The 20811-nt window shown below is 41.7% G+C and overlaps 1 protein-coding gene across 7 annotated transcripts in view; it reads right to left on the reverse strand.

Annotated features, from left to right (window-relative positions):
- The window catches only part of EPRS1 (glutamyl-prolyl-tRNA synthetase 1), a 118671-nt gene that overhangs the window by 17307 nt on the left and 80553 nt on the right, over window positions 1-20811 (reverse strand). For all 7 annotated transcript variants that reach the window (XM_089685025.1, XM_089685022.1, XM_089685020.1 and 4 more), the window contains 9 exons: window positions 20459-20686; window positions 16831-17102; window positions 16663-16714; window positions 14737-14946; window positions 12235-12307; window positions 10906-10985; window positions 10676-10777; window positions 7713-7868; window positions 4823-5020 (listed from right to left, as the gene is read on the reverse strand). In XM_089685025.1, coding sequence (XP_089541151.1) covers window positions 4823-5020; window positions 7713-7868; window positions 10676-10777; window positions 10906-10985; window positions 12235-12307; window positions 14737-14946; window positions 16663-16714; window positions 16831-17102; window positions 20459-20686 — 1371 coding nt within the window. The remainder of the gene's footprint in view (window positions 1-4822; window positions 5021-7712; window positions 7869-10675; window positions 10778-10905; window positions 10986-12234; window positions 12308-14736; window positions 14947-16662; window positions 16715-16830; window positions 17103-20458; window positions 20687-20811) is intronic.

The raw sequence follows: 20811 nt of genomic DNA on the forward strand, positions 1-20811 counted from the left end.
GGTGAATTATAATGTCCCACTATATGAAATGACATATGAAGCCAGAGGATGTCCAAAAAATTGTTTTGCAAATCTGGTCTAGATGGATAGAATCCTCAGATAAGGTGGAAGACAGTCCTGGAGTGGTATCATTGGTGTATTGTGTGTGATATATGGACCATTTGTCCACTGTTAAATGAGGCTATTTGATGCACTGGTAAATAATATCATAATGATGCTAGCACGTTAATATGTAGGGGAAGAGTAGGAGTTTACTCTAAAAAGTTTGGTTTCAAATCTCTTTTCTTTCTACTTTCTTTTTTTCTCTTATTGTTTGAGTTTTCTTTTCCTTACTATTCAGCAACCTCTAATTGCTGTATTCAAAATAATACATACAAAACTGCTATATGTACTTATGGTATCCTTATTACTATACACAGTATGGCTTTGCAGATAACATTCAACTGGACATTTGGCTGCACCACATTGTGCAATGTCCTGTTATGACTGGATAATACTTGTGGAATTGCTTTTGTCTTTTTTTTTTCCTTTTTGTATATTTCCTTTAGGATTCTGTATCGGAAACTGTGTTTCAAGATCTGTTACGCTGTATATATTTGTGCATATGGCAATAAACCTCTTTAACCATTAGCCGCCCGGCCAATGGCCGTTTGGAGGCTTCAAAAGTGCTTCGGCATTCCTGGTGCACACCATTTGGCGTGCTCCCGCACATGCGCAGTTTGCGCTAATGCAGAGCCGCGCAATCTGTCACCGGCCGTGTACCTCGGACACGGCCGATGACAGATCTGAGTACCGGCCCCCGTTGCTGGTACCATGTGACCTGCTGTGACCAATCACAGCAGGTCACATGACAGTTGTATACAATGGATGGCTTCATTCATGCCATCCATTGCATACTAGTGCCTAGCTGTGAATGGTCACAGCTAATCACATGCACATGTCATGTTATTAGCTGTGACCAAATCACAGCTAAGCACAAAAAAAAAAAAAAAAAAAACTGAATGAATCGATTTCATTCAGGTAAATGCTTGCTTATAGCAAAGTAATTCTTTGCTATAAGCAAATTGTGTAAAAAAAAAAAAAATTACTGATCACTTCCCCAAAGTAGTACAATGTTACTATGGTAACATTGTACTACTTTGGTCATAGTAAAATATGAAAAAAAAATAAAAAAAATGTAATAAAAAATTAAAAATAATAATAAAAAAATAATAATATATATATATATATTTTTTTTTTTTCATACTGTCACCAGTCAGTGTCCCTGATCACCGCCATGCCAGTTATATCATGATGCTGTACTGCACTGGTGACAGTATGTAAAAAAAAAATAGTGAAAATACTTTTTATTTTTTCATTTTCCGAAAAATTATGACAAAAAAAATACAACTTCAAAAACTCGCCATGCCTCTTATGAAGTACGTCGGACTGTCTACTCTGTAAAAAGTGGTCATTTGGGGGATATCTGTACTATTCTGACATTCTTGGACCTCAAGAAATTAGATTGGACGTCAGTACTTCAGGATTGATCAATATTCAGACCTATACCATAGTTTGTGAACTCTATAACTTTCCTACAAACTAAATAATACATCCTAATTTGAGTTATTTTCACCAAAGACAAGTAGCAGAATACATCTCGGCCTAAATTTATGAAGAACAATTATTTATTTGTAAACTTTTATAACAGAAAGAAAGAAAAACGTGTTTTTTTTTTTCAAAATGTTCGGTCTTTTTTTGTTAATTTAGCAAAAAATAAAAACCCCAGCGGTGATTAAATACCACCAAAAGAAAGCTCTAGTTGTGTGAAGAAAATGATAAAATTTTAGTTTCGTACAATGTTGTATGACCGCGCAATTGTCATTCAAAGTGTGAGAGCGCTGAAACCTGAAAAATGGCCTGGGCAGGAAGGTGTAAAATTGCCCGGTACTGAAATGGTTAACGAGAAAAAAGAAAAAGAGGGTTCTGGCTTTTAGCCACAAAATCCTGCGCACACGCACATTGATAAGGGACTATATAGATTAGTCCTTTTAAAAAAGATATACTGTAAGTGGTTTATTATGCTTTGTGACATGCCAAATGATATGCCAATTTAGACAAACCGTATATGCAGTAAATAGTATAATGTTTGTATAATTTGTTTTTTCCTTTACTGAATTTGCAATTTGATATCAAAGGCTCAGTACTCCTTCTCTTTGGATTTTTAGTTAACTTGTAAAATCCTTTTTTTGGAGTGCGTCACAGGACATAGGGTATCTTTAGATCAATTACAATAGGGGTTGATACTGCCCCTCTCAGGTGACTGGACCAGGGGCGGACTGACTATATGGAAACTCGGGCACTGCCCGAGGGCCCAGGGTCAGTAGGGGGCCCCATGAGATGCCCCTGGTACCTTTTTCATAGGCTTTTTTGAATTTGGGCAAGGACACAGGGGCCCCGTGATTCCTTATTGCCCGGGGGCCCCATGAGTTGTCAGTCTGCAGCCGGACTGGACACTGGCAAAAATGACAGGAATATCACTCCCAGGCATTATCCTTTTTTTGCCAGTGTCCAATCAGCTGAAGGTGGCAACATAACCCTTTCCTAATAGATATAAAGATAGCTTGTGTCCTGGGATGTACGATGAAGGAAAGCTTTTCTTGCACTACCTGGACAGAGTTACAAATAGGGATAAGCTCAGCAATTTTTGGACATGAGTCTGAACCTGCCTGAGCTATCCTGCCAGGAAGCAGTCATTGTGGACAGCCAATCATAAGTGGCAGATGCATTCCCAGCTCCACAACCACTTGTAAAGGCCGTGTCTGAACATGCCTGAGCTCATCCCTGTTTGCTAAATAGACAAGTGTTTACCCTTAACTGCTTCCCGTCCGCCCTACAGCAGAAATACTGCTACAGGGCGGCAGGGGTGCGCAAAATTATGTATGTATACGTGATTTTGCAGTTCCAGGTAGGGGGCGCATACGCGTGGCCTCGGCTGTCAATTACCGGGTCCCGGCCGATGATTACTCGCTGACACCCGGTGATCGCTGAGTATTACCAACGGGAGAGAGAACTGTATGTAAACAATACAGTTCTCTCCCCTGTTAGTTCCTGCACATTGCTTTGTATGGCTCTTCATAGCAGAGCCATACAAAGCAGTGTGCTTACAGTGGAAAGCACACACACCGCATACTGTGAAACAGCACACAGTTAAACCTTTAATCGCCCCAGATGTTAACCCCTTCCTGCCCAGTGCCATTAGTAAAGTGTGAGTGCTTTTTATTAGCACTGATCACTGTATTGGTGTCAATGGGGATGTCAATGACACCAAGTCCGTTCCCCCCAGTGCCAGAATGCCCACCGCAGGACCGCTATAAGTCGCTGATCGCCGCCATTACTAGTGAAAAAAAAAAAAAAGTTCCAGTATATATACACCGCCATTTGTAAACGCTATAACTTTAACGTAAACCTATTAATTTACACATATTGGGATTTTTTTTTTTCAGCAAAGACATGTAGCAGAATACATTTTGCCCTAAATGCATGACGAAATTAGAATTTTTAAATTTTTTTATTGGACGTGTTTAATAGCAAAAAGTCAAAATATTTTTTTCACAAAATGTTTTTGTTTATAGCGCAAAAAATAAAAACTGCACAGGCGATCAAATACCACGGAAAGAAAGCTCTATTTGTGGGGCAAAAAAAGGACTTAAATTTAATTTGTGTGCAGTGTTGCATGACCACGCAATTTTCAGTCAAAGTAACGCAGCGCCGTAACGCAAAAAATGGCCTGGTCAGGAAGGCAGGTAAATCCTCTGGAGGGAAAATTATTATTATTATTACATCGAGTTTATATAGCGCCAAAGGGTTTGCTCAGTGCTGTACAATAGAGGGGGGGGACAGTACATGAAACAGTACAGCAACTACAAACAGCACACGAGGGGTTAGAGGGCCCTACTCTTTCGAGCTTACAATCTAGGAGGGAGGGGATAGTGGTACAAGAGGAAATGGCTGTGGGGGATGGAGTGGTAGGAGGAATGAAGGAGAACGGCTGTTAGGTGAGGGTGGGGTAGGCTTCCCTGAAGAGGAGGGTTTTCAGGGAGCGCCTGAAGGTGAGGAGGGAAGGTGACAGTCTGATGGATTAAAATGGTTAAAGTTGAACTCCAGGCAGATATAGAAGGTATTAATCTATGCAGCTTTGTATTTATGAACACATCTAAGAATTATTTTTTTTTTTTTAAATCAAGCAGGGTAAGTACATGCATTTGACCTCGTATTAGCCTCTTACAATCCACTGTACAGCAAAGCTCAGAGTGGGAGAGGGAGAAGCAGCACAAGCAGCCAATTAGATATTCTACTGTGCACATGTGTTAACAAGCAACATTTTGATAGGAGGGAAAAGCTGAGTGACAGAGTGAGAAACCCATCAGTTTGCTGCTTCTCCTTTCACTGTCCAGTTACATGTTGTAGGAGAGATCGAAGTTACTTGATTGCAGCAGAGAAAAGTCATGTCTCCTGCCCCTCCAAACTGGGCTGTGTTGTGTAGCAGAGCTGTGTAAATTTCAGAATGGATGGACAGATAAACCGCTCCTTAATGTGTATTTAGCCGTTTGCCTAGAGGTCAACTCTAGCCCTTTTCAATGCCAGGGGATGACTTCCATTATATACTGCTGATGGCCAAACCAATCGCTCCACTTTGGAGACCCTGCCTCCATATAACTTTTAATAACACCTACATAAATAACCAGCCAAGGAACCAGGTCTTAAAATGGCCCTGTATATATAAGGTGACCCCAATGCCAAAAATAAAAAAAGACACAGGCACTTCTAACCAATCACTTACCTGCACACAGGCCACTCGTGGTGGCAGCACAAGGCCCATATTGTCTCCATGGACCATGGTCATGACTCCTATCGTTCGGGTGGTAAGACCCCATGAGTTCTGGAAGGCATACTGCTTTTCACCAGGGGTTTTTGGATCTTCAAACACAATCTCAAACATTTTGGAGAAATTCTGTCCAAGGTGATGTGATGTTGCTCCCTGAAATGAGGAGTCAAAGCCATGTTAAATTTTAGTCACACAACCATTGGTTTCTAAATTAAACTACATAGCAGTGTTGCCACCCCCTGTACTACATGGCCATTAATTAGTGGAAGTGTATAATTATTTTTGCAGAATAAGGATATATTTTATGGTCACTTTATTGCCCATCTAATCCCAAAAACAAAAATTTCATAATTAGAATTTTTCTCTTTATTTTCACCTGGTAAACCTGCAAACAACACACTTTCTGTCCCTGGGTGGCTACATTCACTCCTCACCAGTATCTATGGGAAAGACTAGTGAAGCTTCCCAGGCTGGACTACAGTTCATGCAGAAAAGATATGACTGGTACCAACACTGGACAACCTATCCTCTCCCCTGGTACCCACTATACTTATCTCTGGGGTTGCCGAGCTGTCAGCACCTCTGCGGCCGCTCCAGAGGTCTTGGGATTTGGAATCCCCGTTCTTCCCATTCTTCTCCATCAGTGCTTCTGGCACAGACCAGATCTAATCTGGCTGGTCAGCGTAGTCACATTGACAACGCTGACCAACCAGAATAGATCTGGTCTGTGCCAGAAGCACTGATGGAGAAGAGTGGGAATTTCAAAACCCAAGATCGCTGGAGTGGCTGCAAAGGTGATGAGAGCTCGGCAACCCAACGGTAAATACAGCGAGAACCAAGGGGTGGGGAGGGTGTCCAGTGTTAGCTCACTTTTGTATTTTTTCTAACCCTTTAAGCTTAAAGGAAGTGGCATCTTACTAATCCTTAGATGTGGTGGCTGCATTTGTTTTCAGGTTTTGGCTTTTTCACCTTTGTTTTCACTTGGTGAACTGTCAGTAACACACTTGATATATTAGGATGGCTATGCTCTTGTCTTCACTGTATCAGTGGAGCCACTTTGTCTGGGACAAAATACATTTTTAGTATTTAAAGATGGTAGCGTTGCATGGACTAGTGGATATAGATGGAGTTTACAAAAGTGACTCACAAATTACAGAAACAGTTTTTTTATCTTTTGGGAAAAAGATTTTCACTAAATGATTAAAAGCTGACCATTGTAAAGACCCCTGTCAGTATTAAATCATTTGTCTCATCCCTTTATAGGCCACTTTTGCTGGACAGCTTGGTCTGTTAAGGGAAGTTGGAAATATCACAGACATAATGGCAGTATCAATAGGTTAAAACAGCCTAAAAAAATGCAGCCACCACAAAGAAGAACTGGTAAGCTGCATATTAACTTTTTATTTTTGGACTTAGATATGCTGTAAGCCCTTACAGTTGGTGGAATACAATATTTTCCACAACAGAGGACCTTTAACTATTCCCCATTCTATCCTAAACTGTAAGAGTTGCTACTACTGGAGCTAGACAATAAAAATAGTTACACCACAAGTAGTAGTAACATTTGGTCCCATTCTGATCTACGGCAGTGTAAGGAAATAAAAGCACATCTTTATATCTGTTTGTGCTGACGTCAGCTCCACCCCAGACTGAAAGCCCAATTTATAGAGGTTTCTATGCGGGAACTACAGCACAGTAGTCACCATCCCTTTACTCAGATTCTCACTGTGCAAAAAACTGATATATACTGCTGAGGTATTGCTCCTGTCAAACACGTTTTAAACAAAGTATCACTGGCATATGCTAGAATAGTGGACTGTCTAGAGTTATTTTTACTCCAATTTTGAGGTGGGGGTTAATTGAGAGAAATATCAGTTTTAATTTTGCATTCATGAGCACTGTGAATCATGTTCCCCACATGTATTATCTCATAACTCTGCATTTATTATTATGCTTGTTGACTTGTTACGTATTGTGCACTGTGTATACTCTGTGTCCTTGTGACCACAGCCTGGTAATACTTCCTATAAACGTGCAGTAACCAAAGCGCTTCATCTTTATGCCTGCTCAAGACCATTCAGGATCTTTCCCAATTGCTCTGGTTCTTTCTATGCCCACTGCAGGTAGTTGTACAGTTCTCACTTATAACTCAGCATTTATTATTATGCTTATTGACTTGTTACGTACCGTGGACTGTGTATGTTCTGTGTCCTTGTGATGACAGTCTAGTAATACAGCCTACAAGACTTGCAGTTACCAAAGAGCATCATCTTTGGCCTGTTGAAGACCCCTCAGGATCCCACCCACCTGCTCTGGCTCTTCCTATGCCCAGTGTTCTTGTGAAAACAGCTTGATTACAAATTGCAGCCTATGAGACTTCCAGCCACTAGGGCACATTACCTTTGTGCCTAGTGCAGACCCCCAGGAGCCCACCTGCCTTCTCTGTCCCTTCCTACGCTCAAATAAGGAACAGAAAGGCATGTGTGATGGAAGTAGAAGAGTTGGCTGAAACAAGCTGTCCCCCACTGCAGTACCAACTGCTGCTAAAGCTCAATAGAGCTCTGCTGTGCTCCAGCATCCCGTCTGCAACAGATAGCCCCCGTTAATCTGCATCCCTGCCTTGTCTAGTCCTAACCCTTCTTCTATATTGAACCTAGAAGAGTCAATGAGTTTTGGTGATATTACTTCTTTAATGAATAGGTCTGAATTTATATAGCACCCAAGCCTGTTTAGTTCCTCTTGTCAGATCAGTCCTACTCAAGGGTCGTCATAAACCACTAAAATAGGACCTCCTTGCTGTGTACTACTTTGGTGCAGTTTGGACCAACCACCTGTTTGTACTCACCTGTATGGCTCTGCCACTGGCTGATATATATGCCTCAACAGTAGTTGTATAATCGCCTCCTGCAAACTTTTCCTTCTCTGTCTTTCTTCCTTTCACTACAGGAATAGCCAAGAGGTCCTCATAAACACGGGCGTAGAGATCCAGAATCTGCAGGACCTGCAATAGAAACCAGATTAAGAAAAAAGTAGAGCTGAACTCTAGGCACATATAAAAGATGTTAATTAGTGCAGTTATGTATTCATTAAAAAGTCAACTAGCATAAGTGTGAAGTACTTAAACATGACTTCATTGAGCAGCATTTTTACAGCCCTACCCCATAACCTGCAAAAGCAGTGGAATGGGGCTATGCTCCACAACCCAGTTGGAAGGTAGGCTCACCACCCTGGACATTGTATTTTGACAGCTGCACCTGCCATTGTCAGGATAAACTGAACAGCAGCTGTGGCCACTGGTCCAGAAACAATTTACAGGATGTCCCTTTGACAGAAGTTTATCAAATATTAGACTTCTGTCAACTGGGGACTGCTGTACTCTGATCAAAATTCACCCAATTATGGCTGACCGGGCTAATTCCAATCACTGCATAGCCAGTTTTAGCTTTAAGATTTTCCCAAACCAGAGGTGTTTGACAAGATATGGGACACTTTAGATCAAGGATGTTAAGATTTAAATGTTGGTTGTCTTTTTTGCAGACTTCTCACGCGATTTGGTTTATTGTACCCGATATAGGCCCTGATTTTTTTATTGCCGTTATAATGGACCATTGTTTGTTTTTTTGTCTCCATATGAAAATCAATAAATATAACTTAAAAAACAAGTGCTTTCCTTCTAACTTTTGGAAAGCTTTCAAAACCCTGGCCTGATAGGTGGGACAAGCCAGATCTGACAACTGCTCCAAGTGGTAGGTAACCCTTAAATACACAGCCTGCTGCAGACTGTTAGTAAAAATGCCTTGAGCTGACTAGGTTTAATAAACCTGAATCCAGATCAATCTCACAATCAGGGTACAAAAAGTATTGAAGTGTACAAGGACTCTGGTTGGCAGCTCACAGTCATGATGATGCCTCTTGAGGGCACATTGGGGAAAATTCATGAGATACAGAAAAATAAGAAGCATTAGACAATATGTTGAGACTATTACAAGCTTATTTGATCATAAACTGTTGGAAGGGCGAGCTAACATGTTTTTGAGGTTCTAATGAGCCCCCTAATCATGGCTAAAAGCAATGCTCATCATACATCTAACAAAACGGCAGCTATTAACATCATAATATTTCTTACAATGCAAAGAACCAAAGAGAAGTCTGGCTCAGTGACTGAAATAACCCGCTTCTAGCTCTATCCTAGCTCAAACATTTATTAAAGCAGCACAAGATGCCAAAAGACCGAGCCTGCTCCCTTAGCACAACAAACAGTGAGGTTAGAAATTACTAAGTGGATTTATTAATGGAGTTTTCAACAAATCGGAGCAGTACAGGATGTCAGCTTGGCTTGTTTCACTACAGTCTTATGTTACAGGCAAGCAAAGAAATAGGGCATCAGACTGGTTGTTTATTAGTAAAACCAAGTCACTCGTGTAGCAACATTTTCTGTAAACTTCCAGTGCAAAAGGAGCTGGAGATATTTGTATTCAGACTTGCTTGGAATAAAAAAAAACAACAAAAGTTTGGGGGAGAATAAAAATGAAGCTCCTTGTCTACTAGAGTTCAAGCAAATCTCTGCTTATATGACCCTAACGGAATGAGTTCTTCTGGGGTGAAATGAGGACATAAGACAGCTGGATTTAAAACTAAGGACAGGTAAGGGTCGGTACAGTGTGTTGAGGGTGCCATCCAGAGGATAGCTAGAGGAAAGCAACTACCTTCTTTTAGTTTCTTTCCCACTTTATAGGATAATTTCATCTTTATTAAAAATAATAATAAATGCACATACATATTTTTATATATATATATATATATATATATATATATATATATATTTTTTTTTTTTTTTTTTTTTTTTTTTTATAGGAGACTGCACCTGCAATAAGTGCATTGCAGGTGTAATATCAGGCTTCAGCAGACTTCCTACAGCTCTCTGCCCATACCATTGTAGCAAGCAGAATTATTATAAAGTCAACTTGGCCTGGCTTAAAGTGTTTCTAAAATAAGGTCCCTTTCACCTGAGTGATCCAATCATATCTGCCTGTCAGTTTTTCAGGAGGATCCAATTGGACACTTAATTCTCCTCCATGGAGCGGAAGATGTAAATGGGTTCGTGTCCGTTTACATCCGCGTAATTCCAATCTGATAAACAACAAACAGAAGGGGATCTGTTCCCTCCGTCTGTCTGGGTCGGATCGGAGAGTGGTTGGGTGTAAACGGACAGCCGGTCCGTTTACATCAGACTACCCATAGAGCAGAGTGGGCTGTGTCCATACAAGGACATGTCATCTGCCTGCTCTGCTCAGCAGGGGATCAATGGACACATATCCCCTGCTAAGAAAAATGGATTTGGCTTGTGTTAAAAGGGACATTACTAACAAGTAACTGTGGTTAGATTTTGCTTGTTCAGCCCCATGAGAGATCACTTGATTCCCCTGCCTAGAGTAAAAAGTGTGGATGGAACAACCTCCCCTGCCAGCTATTGTATTCAGATAGCTGCAGCACCTATGGCTGTCTGAATACCAAAACAGTGACTGCATCTGACTGGCTGCAATCACTGATTGGCATATAACTTTCTGCCCAGCTTCAGCAATTTGTCAATCAAAGTTTATTGACCTGGGTAATGCCAACAGGAACACCCAAGGTCCGAATTTCGGCCAATTCAGCAGGAATCAGCAAAATTCAAACAATGCCTTATTCTTCATATAGATTATGGTTTCCCCATGCAGTCCCCTGTGGATCTCAGGCCCCTGCTGTGATTGGAGATATGACGTCTTACCAGGTCAACAATTAATAAAAACTCTGCAGACTGTTACATACCTCCTCTGCTGCTTCCTCATATGTAGCAAAGGCAGTATGTCCCTCCTGCCACAGGAACTCACGGGTGCGCAGGAACGGCTGGGGGTGCTTAAACTCCCATCTCTGTACAAGACAAAACAGTTTTGTTTAGTACATGACTCACAGATATTACAGAACTACCTAAACTAAAGTATGGATAATCTGACAAAAATGATCACATTTAAATTGAAGATATGTAGATCTGCACTTACCACAACGTTGCACCACTGGTTAAGTTTGATGGGGAGGTCTCGGTGAGACTGAACCCATTTTGCATATGCGGGATACATAACTGCAAAAGAAAACACAAAAGTGTGTATATTTTATATACAGTGGTTTATGGAATGTGCTGCGTTACAGCTGAACTCCCAACTCCAGATAATATCCTTACAGTGAAGGGGCAAAATGAGTACGGGAAAAAAAGATGAAATACTTATTACCCCTCTGGCCGTTGGGGCTATTCTCTTCTCTCCGATGCTCCAGGTTGTGGACAGGCCCTCACCGTCTTCATATACAATGCAAGACTATTGGTCATGCATTGGATGAGATGACATCAGAGTGCAACTGCCGGTCCAAGCACCTTAAAGAAGAGGCTTGGAGAACCAGTTGAATAGCGTGCAGGAGTGAGGAGTTAGGTAAGCATTACATCTTACTCCTGCAACCCTGGACATAAGAACATTTAACCCTTGTAGTGTGGGAAGGCTCCGCTGCTGGACTATTTTTTTCTTGTGCTCATTGTTGCACTTTAATTGCACTATTTTTGTTTTAAAAAGTACTAAAAGATTTGTTTAAAAAAAAAGCGCATTTACCATTCTTGCCCCCTTTTCCCTGACCAAACCTAACCACCTTCCCCATTTAAAGATGTGTATTTACCTTGAACTGATAGCTCTGGTTCTGCTGTTTGTTTAGATCCAGCAGTGTAAGTCTTCACAGTCCTGACCATGCCTGCACATTAGTGCCCCATAGACTTCATAAGGTTGTGTCCTGGGGATGGAGATGATTGCAGAAGGTTTCACAGAAGTTTATAGTGATGCCTTATGCAGGCAGTAACCAGGACAGTGAAGACATGTGGCACTGGATGTACACAAACAGCTGATCTGCAGCAGTTTGACCAAGGCAAGTATGCACCTATAAAAGGGGAAGGATGGGTTAGGTTAGGTCAGGGGAAGGGTCTCTAGGCCCTCTACATTCCCATATCACACCCTCTGTGACATCAGATACTGTGATGGGGCCTGATATCCTGGTGTTTGGTTGGAGTATAAGATGAGAGTATCTGAACAAGAAGATATGTCACTGGAGTGGAGCAAAATCGTGACCCTCAGTACAGCACCGAGGAAAGGCTCAGTTGCAGAAGATTCCGGTGCCCGGTGTTACAACATTCAGCCCTTGGAAAAACTGTATACACAATACTAACTTGCTGCAACTATTAAAAATGCATTATCCAGTTTAAAATATGCCCATGGTATGCCCATGGTCAGTTCTATTTCATTGTTTTAAGCACACTTGCTACCCAAGTGTTCAGCCCTGTCCAATTAACTTACCAGTTTCACTTGTGGGTCGAACAGCAATTGGCTCAGCCAGTTCCGTCTTTCCTGATCTGGTAACCCAAGCCACCTGCAAAAAAAAAAAAAAAAAAAAAAAAAAAATCGAAGCAATCTAGTTAGCAATAGAAAAACATAAATAAACATAACCAGCTACCTGTCAATCAAAAGTTGGTTAAGGCTAAGCTCCAAGCTAATAGCCAAATACAGAGATCAAGTATACACAAGGGAGCTTCACTGCCTGTCAAAGCATTTGTATTTCTGTCCATCCAGTCTTGAGAATTACACAGTACAGTACAGTCCTGTCTAGCAGGGCTAGAGACCCAATTGTTCTGCTTCAGTTTCCCTAGCCTGTGACTGGACAGGGAAAAGAGAAGCACTGCTTATTAGTATTCAAGCACTTCAGCACAACTGACTGCACTGCTTTCCCCTTTCCCAGTCTGAGCTCTGCTGTACAACAATACCAAGTCAAATTCAGGTACTTGTGCTGCTTGCATTTAAAAAAATACATCTAATGATTAATTCACAAATACAGAGCTATATTCGTGTCTTCTTAATCTGTCAATCAGGTTATACCAACCAGGCATTAAAACCATCAGTTGACATCATTCGTCAGGTTATGCATTTTCGGCACTGTGCAGGCTGCAATATACCGATTGTCTCCCTGACTAAAGGTACATTTCTATCAGCTTCCTGAACTGGATGGAAGTGCATTGTACAAAATGCTTCGCTTCATCTGAGAATTCACCCAGAATTACATTGTCTGAGAAAGACTTTATTGCTACAGGTATAAGCCTTACTGCACTTTTTTTGATCACAAACAATGAAGCTAAGAAAGCGTGCAGCTTACATATTTTCAATTTGATCTTGTGTTGTGCCTGAAGTTCTAATTTAAAAGGTAATGTTTATGTTTCTTAGGTTTCCTTTGGTGGATACTGTACATGCTTTATTCATAGTGGACACCTCTATGCACAGGTAAACCAATAAATCTGTGTGTAATTTTCATCTTTATTTTAATGAAAATGTTTTAATTACATGTAGCAATCATAATTGTGTATTACTTACACTGCTGCTTCCTGCTTAGTAGTACAGCACAGTGGTTGTGCTTTACTGCTCCTGTCCTCCAGTGCAAGTCTATGGGTCATGTTTGACTGATTAGAAACAATGCACACTCTGTGTGCTTGAGATCGTATCACAGTGGTTGTGCTTTACTGCTCCTGTCCTCCAGTGCAAGTCTATGGGTCATGTTTGACTGACTGGAAACAATGCACACTCTGTGTGCTTCAGATCGTATCACAGTGGTTGCTGATCAGGAGTGAAATTAACAAGATACAGCAAAGGACAGTCTATACGGTATATAGAAGCATATGATGTATGAAGCTCAATCACGCTGATCCTGGGATAATTCTGCTGGAAAATCGACACTTCAGGAAGTGTTGAACTCCTGGGTTCCCTGTAGCTTTCACTACTGACCAACACATCACAACTGTATCCTGCAATGGGTGGAGGTCAGAGGGAGAAACCAGTAAGGCTAAGTTCACACTAGCGTTGTGTGCAGGCGGCAGAGAGGCGTTTGGGAAGCGTTTTTACCGCTTCCCAAACGCCTCTGACAATTCTGCACATTGCAGCACATGGTGCTGTTCTAACGGGAGCATTAGCGTTGCGGCCAAATTGACGCCTCTGGTCAAGTCAGGAGGCGTTGAAGCCTCCTATTCTAGTCTATGGTGCCGCTCCGCAAACGCCCGGCCAGCGTTTGCGGCGCGGTTGCGGGGCGGTAACACCATTTAAACTTCATTATAGGCGTTTGCGGAGCGTTTTTATTGTTCGGCAAATGCCTAGCAACCTCCGCTAAACCGCGCATGCGCCGTTTGCGGAGCGTTTGCCGAGCGTTAAAAAACGCTCCGCAAACGCCGGACCAACACTTGCCAAACGCTATAGGGGCGTTTGGCAAGTGTTGGTAAAACAGTTAAGTGTGAACGAGCCCTTAGAGCTGTAGGGGACCAGGAGATTAACACTCCCTGAGCCAGTTCCCAGCAGACTTCAACTGAAAAATTCTCAGAATCTGCATGGCGTTCCTTGGGGCAAGTTAAATATATACAGTGTTATGGCTTGGCTTTATACATTTTGTATAGTGAGAAGGTTGCTTTAGAGTGTAACTGTACTAAAAGAATTATGGGCTGCCATTGCCAACCCTTTGAAAATGCTAGTCATCTAGCAGTCTTTGGCTTTACTGTAGTCACAGCCTTGTAACCAGTGAAGTCAGAACTCTTGACCTGGGTCAGAGGACTCAAAAGTACTTAAGCCACTGGATCAAAAGCCAGACAGCATTTACAGGAAAGAAAATCAACAATAGCAGCCTTTGTATATCCTCTAGTACAGATTTTCTTCTACACAGCCCACATTCTTTTGGGCTGCACCTAAAAATGGGTCTACTACCAAGCAAAATCTACAGAAAAGGAAGTCGTCTTGCAGCCAACACAGATCAATTCCACCTTTACCTACCTCTGGGGCAAAGTCAGCAATATGGGTTTTCTCTTTCTCCAAGGCAGCCTGAGACACAAACATAGGGAAGTAGCAGTTTTCCACTCCCAGCTTCTTTATTTCAGAATCAAAGAAATTTTTAATGGAGTCCCAGATGGCAAAAGACCATGGGCGCAATACGTAACACCCACTGACATCATAATATTCAATCATTTCTGATTTTGTGATCACCTGTGGGGACAGGAAACTTGTAAATGCAGAACCAGCAGAAATATATGCCGTATAGCATTCCGGTGCCTAAAATGGAACTTAACTCTCTCAGTCAACACTACCTAAACCTTTATTTCTTATGCTGCTACTAGCATTAGTAAATAGATAGGGAAATGTATTATTATTATACAGGATTTATATAGCGCCAACAGTTTGCTCAGCGCTTTACAATAGAACGGTAGACAATACAGCAACAATACAATTCAATACAAGAGGGAAAAGAGGGCCCTGCTCCTTGGAGCTTACATTTACTTGTTTTAAACGTTCTTTATTATTTGTATTTCTTCAGTTTCCTGGACTAGGCCAAAATGATGCCATACATCCCATGAATCTTCATAAGCATTTTTTTCTTTCATCTGGAGGAGGAGCTTTCTCAGCTAAGCATGCCCTCCTGTCTGCATGCCTGAGCTAATGGCAGCTGGATTCCAGGAAGTAAATGCTACATGAATCATCTGCCATTACTCAAGATGGTTGCGGCGAGAAATGCTTCAAAGTGATTTCTCAACAAAATAAAACATGGAGACATGGATGGATGGGGGAACTTGCTTTGAATATTAAAAATGATTAAATAGCATTTTCAGCTTGTGGTGCTCAGATACAGTTAAAGCGGAATTTTGCCCTCTCAGTCAACACTGAATATGTTTATTCTTATGCTGCTAGCATTGGTAAATGGATAGGAAAGTATATCATATTTACTTGTTTTAAACTTTTTTTCCTTAACATTTCTTCAGTTACTTCCTTGTTTCGAAGGCAAAACTATGTCATACATCCCAGGAGTCTACAGAAGGGAAGAAGGGGGTTTTCTTAGCTAAGTAAACCCTCCTGCCAGCATGCCTGAGCGAATGGTAGATGAATTCCAGGAAGTAAATGCTACAGTAAATCTTCTGCCCTTACTCAAGAAGACCTCATCCAGAAAAGCTAAGGGGAGTTTTTCAACATTATTTCGCAGCAAAATAAATAATGGAGACATGGATGATGGCTATGTTGTCTTTGAATATTAAAAATGAATTAAACAGCGTTTTTGATTGAAGGTGCTCAGATGCAGTGAAATTCTGCTTGAAACCCATGAAAATCAACAATTGGAGATTACATCATGCCAAAAACAGAACACATCGAACCCCAGCTGGTGATCACTCCTTTAACAGTGATTTTAAAAAGCACTATTGGTATCGTTTTTTTAGGGTCATAGTAGTTCTAGTTTGATGCATTTGGGACAGGTACATTTTAAAGCATCCCTCGCAATGTCTCTACCAGATGTTCTTTTTCCTGCGCATGCGCAAAGCATCCTCACACTCCTATGACAGAGCTGTACTCATGGAGGCCTCCAGCAGACCAGTAGAGAATGGCTCTTCCTTAGGAACAAACAGGGCCATGGCATACATGTGCAGGAAGAAGAGAACCCATTGGTCCTCTTTCAACAGAGGCGGTGCAGTGCTGGGCAGGGTCGCACAATGAAGATCGCTGGAATGAGGAGAAAGGTATTTAACTATATGGGCTGTCCTCAGTGGAGTGGAGGCATTAACTAAAAGGACAAGTGTTTTAAAGAACCTGTTGTCATTTAAATTACCTTTTTATATGAAAGCACAAAGCACTGCATTCAGCATGATAATCTAAAGTCTGAGAGACAAGACAAAGTCAATATAAGAGGAAGAAAATTCCTTGCCAAGCAGCACTTACCTGAGAAAACCAGTCTGCCAGGTTTTCCTCTTTCTTGGCCTCCAGTCCCAGCCTGAACAACAACAAAAAATAGACAGGAGTGTGAGCAGCCATTTTGCAGGTTAGGAGCCTTGTCAAGGTAAGGCAGCCTTTAGAGGTCTGTATCCTTAGTCAGATATGCAGGCATACCTGGTCTGTTTCTTTGGGCCCTGCCCATCTCCAGTTCCTCCTGAAGAACCATTGCCAGAGTCCTTAGCTGGCTCCTTCTTCTGCCCTTCACCCTGTTTGGTCTGCTTGCTCTGTTTTTCAGACTTGTTATCTTTCTCCTTCTGCTTCTTGTCTTCTTTGGGCTTCTTGTCCCTTGAGTCTGCGGCACACACCGGCTTGTACTCCAAACCTGTGAGGGCCTTATACTGAGACTTTAGGTCCAGAAGCTGCTTTACTGCGGCATCCAGTGTTTCCTGCACACCAACACAGTAAAACACTCATCAATCAACCTCAAAGTTTGAGGATACACAACCAAAACCTAACCGGGCTACACTGCACAGTGCTGTCTGTCTAATATTGGGAACTTATTTACAGGAGGGCAGAGCGCATATGGGCAGCCTCAGAACTGTACTGTGCTTCTCCTCATCACTCTCAAGTCAGCAGACCGGAGGCCTATAGGTGTCTAAGCAAGCAGAGCTTTAGTGGCCTTTTTACCTGTAGTCACCCATTATCATGATTCTTGAAAAGGTTAGAGCAGCCTTTTTCAACCAGGGTGCCTAGGTGTCTTCAGAGGTGCCTTGGCAGAATGCCTATAATTTGCCCAAACATTGCACACAAGCCAGCGGATGGATCAGCCAGCCTTTTAGTGATACAAAGCCTTAGGTTTTCATTGTGCACTGGGGTCACATTATCTGAAAGAGGGAGAGAATCTGGGGCAGAAGAGAAACACTGGAATACTAGTCAGTACCAGTGTACAAAGTTGTATTTGCTTTGGAAAAATAAATCACCTCTAATATTGGGTGTCCTACATGTGTGGATGTTGCCTTGTTATGTAAAAGAGATTGTGCAGATTTTTAAACGGTGCCTGGACTGAAAAAAAGTTAAGATACACTGGGTTAGAGAACCGTGTATACAAAGGACTCCAGCAGCAATAAGCACTGAAGGACATAGATTCAGTATACCTTTTTATAAAGAATCCTGTGGTTGCAATGTAAGCTCTACCTCACCCCCTCCCCCCCCCCCCCCCAATCTGAATAGCTTACATTGCTTTGAGAACTCAGAACATGCTCACAGTGTTTCTTGATGAGGAAATGTTTTTTTTACACCCTGCATCCATACAGTAGAGAGGTTACATAACATCAGCAATATTGATGTAGCATGGGAGGATGATTTTTATAGTTAACATATCTCAAAAGCATATGTGAGACACTAACTACATAGATCAGATATACGTGGATACTGATGAGATAAAACAGCCAATGGTTTTACAAATTTTTTGATGGACACGAATGCTGGAAGCTACTTCTAAGGAAATACTCCATCTCAAAAACTTTACTAAGACAAGCAATAAAGTCTCTCGCTTACTGCTGCACTTTACAATGTAGTCAAATGATTCAGTGATCAGAGAGATTCTTTATTATGTCTGATGAGACAACAAATATCAGTTCTGGGTGGACATTCTCTCTTTAAAAGGTTAACTCAACCTTTTGCAACATATTACATGTTACACCAGAATTTATGGTGTTATATGCTGCTAAGCAAACTTCCTCCACTCTGTCCATGCAGCCACGTAATTCACTTACAGAGATCTATGAATGAATGAACTACAAGTCCCATCTGTCACAACGGCAAACGGGTTTGTATTTCTTGTTGGAACATGAGCACAGTAATCACCATACTCGTGCTCCATTGACACTTCTTCTGATCAGTAACTGAAAGCCGTACTGTGGTACAGGCACAGAGCTACAGAAGCCTGGGATTGCACCTGCATGCAGAATGCTTTGCAGGCTCCTGTGAAAAAGAAAAAAGAATTAAGGCACATTTTTTTCAGCAAAAATATGTTCCTGTTACCAGAGATTTCCAGGAATGTCCCATCCATAACACTGCACCATTATTTACCATCCTGAACGCCCGAAGACAATCCTGGGCAAGACTTCCACTTGGGGTTATGGGGAGAATTAATCTTGTTAAAATTATTCTATTACCCAAATTTCTATACATGTTCTGGCACTGCCCTACTCAAAACAATTGAAGCTTAGTTCGTTTATTTGGGGTTCGGGTAGGCACAAACTCCTGTGGCTCACACTTAACCCCCCCCCCTCACTATGGGTGGGGCAGTCCTCTCTGACTTTTACTCCTACTATCTGGCAGCACAACTGTCCCACTTCTATCACATAGACAAATCTGAAGCTGATTATTACCAGGCCTTAGTCTGTAGGCAACCGGGCCATACATAATTCTCCCCCCCCCCTACAAGCGGTGTTAAGGGGAGGTTGGTAGACAGGAGCCCCTGCAGTACGAGAGCCTCTATTACAACACCACTGGCTCTCAGGCGAGTGAATGCCCCCTCCTATCACTCACATGTTCCCATCTGGTACAACCCCCAGTTACCCAAGCTAATCTCCATCCCAAACTCTGATTTATGGACCTCTAAAAGGGGTCCTATACCTTTATCAGGTACTCACGACCGCAGGCCCCAAAACATTTCAGACCCTAAAAGAGGAATTTGATCTTCCAAACCATAAGGTGTTTTGATATCTTCGGCTCTAGCATGCCCTACGGGCTCAATTCCCTTATCAGTCTCCTTCTCTTAAGCCATTCTCCCTGATAGGTATCATTACAGGCACAGAACCCACTAATTGATATCATTATATACTGCATTACATAATCTCACCATGGCCCGAATTGTAGATAAAGCTAAGATTTGCTGGGACCCGGATGTCTGGTCCATGGAGGCAGAAGAATGGGATGAGATACTGGACACCACTAAGCTGGTTTCACCAAGCCTATCTGACAGATTCTCCCAGCTTTATATAGTACATCGAACCTACCTTACCCCACTCTGAACCTCTAGATATCGACCTGAGCAGAGCTCTCTGTGCCCTCGATGTTCAGGGGCTACAGGTACTTTTTTTTCCATCTAATATGGACCTGCCAGGCAATTCAGGCCTATCGGGAACAAATTATTAACTTTCTGCATGACTGTATGGGTTCTCCTCTTCAATTAGACCATCATGCTTGCTGGGCAATATTCCATTTTTGGAAGCAGACAAGTTTTTTAAATATTTTTTTGCCTGAAACCCTATTCAGTACTTGGAAACCTGTTTCACGACACTGAATGCAGGTTGCACCCCCCACCCTTCAAGCAAAGCTTGATTGGTGGAAGTCAACTCGACACTGCCTTATAAAAAAAATGGTCCATCTACACAGGGGATGCCCTATGAAGTATAATAGAATATAGGACAGGTGGCTTGAACTGCCAGACACTTGTGTGACCTAAAATGAGTCAGGCAATCTGAGACTAGGTCACAGGACTCCCTCCCATCTAGTACTATTTACTTCACAGCTATCTATAAATTATATGACTCCTTGTATGTGAAATGCTGGTACAATTATGTCCGTACCTCCAGTGTAGTATATCCATTGTCTATAGCTTGTTCAATAGATGCTTAAAAGGGTGTATTTTGGATGTTATTTGTGTATCATCTGCTGTGTACTGTGACATGCAACTGTATGTCTTGTTCGTTAATAAAGTTGCTTTTTTGACAAAAAAAAGCCAAAATATTAGAGAAAAAAAAAAAAGCACAATGTTAATGCACATAAAACCCACCTTCGGAGCTTTCTCACACTTCAGTTTTCGGACCTCATCACCTTGTTTGGACACCTTGTTATAGAGGTCATCAGGTTCTGAACAGCTGGAGGAATTTTCTTGCACACTGACAGAGTTCTCTACTGTTGTGTTTGTAGGTGGCTGCCCTGGTTTGTACTCCTGACCCATCTTTTCTTTGTATTCTGCTTTCAAAGCAAGTAGAGCTTTTACAGCCTCGTCTACCTTGTCCTTTAAAGAGAGAGGCAAATATCAACACAAATATGTATATATACACACTAAGCTGCAATGAAACAATAATATCCAATGATGATTACAACACTGAAAATTCTAATATCCTTATGCCCAGGACAGCT

The sequence above is a fragment of the Staurois parvus genome, unplaced genomic scaffold (genome assembly GCF_062004578.1).
Source record: "Staurois parvus isolate SC_StPar_1 unplaced genomic scaffold, SC_StPar_1.0 ptg000362l, whole genome shotgun sequence".
In the NCBI taxonomy this organism is placed as follows: domain Eukaryota; kingdom Metazoa; phylum Chordata; class Amphibia; order Anura; family Ranidae; genus Staurois; species Staurois parvus.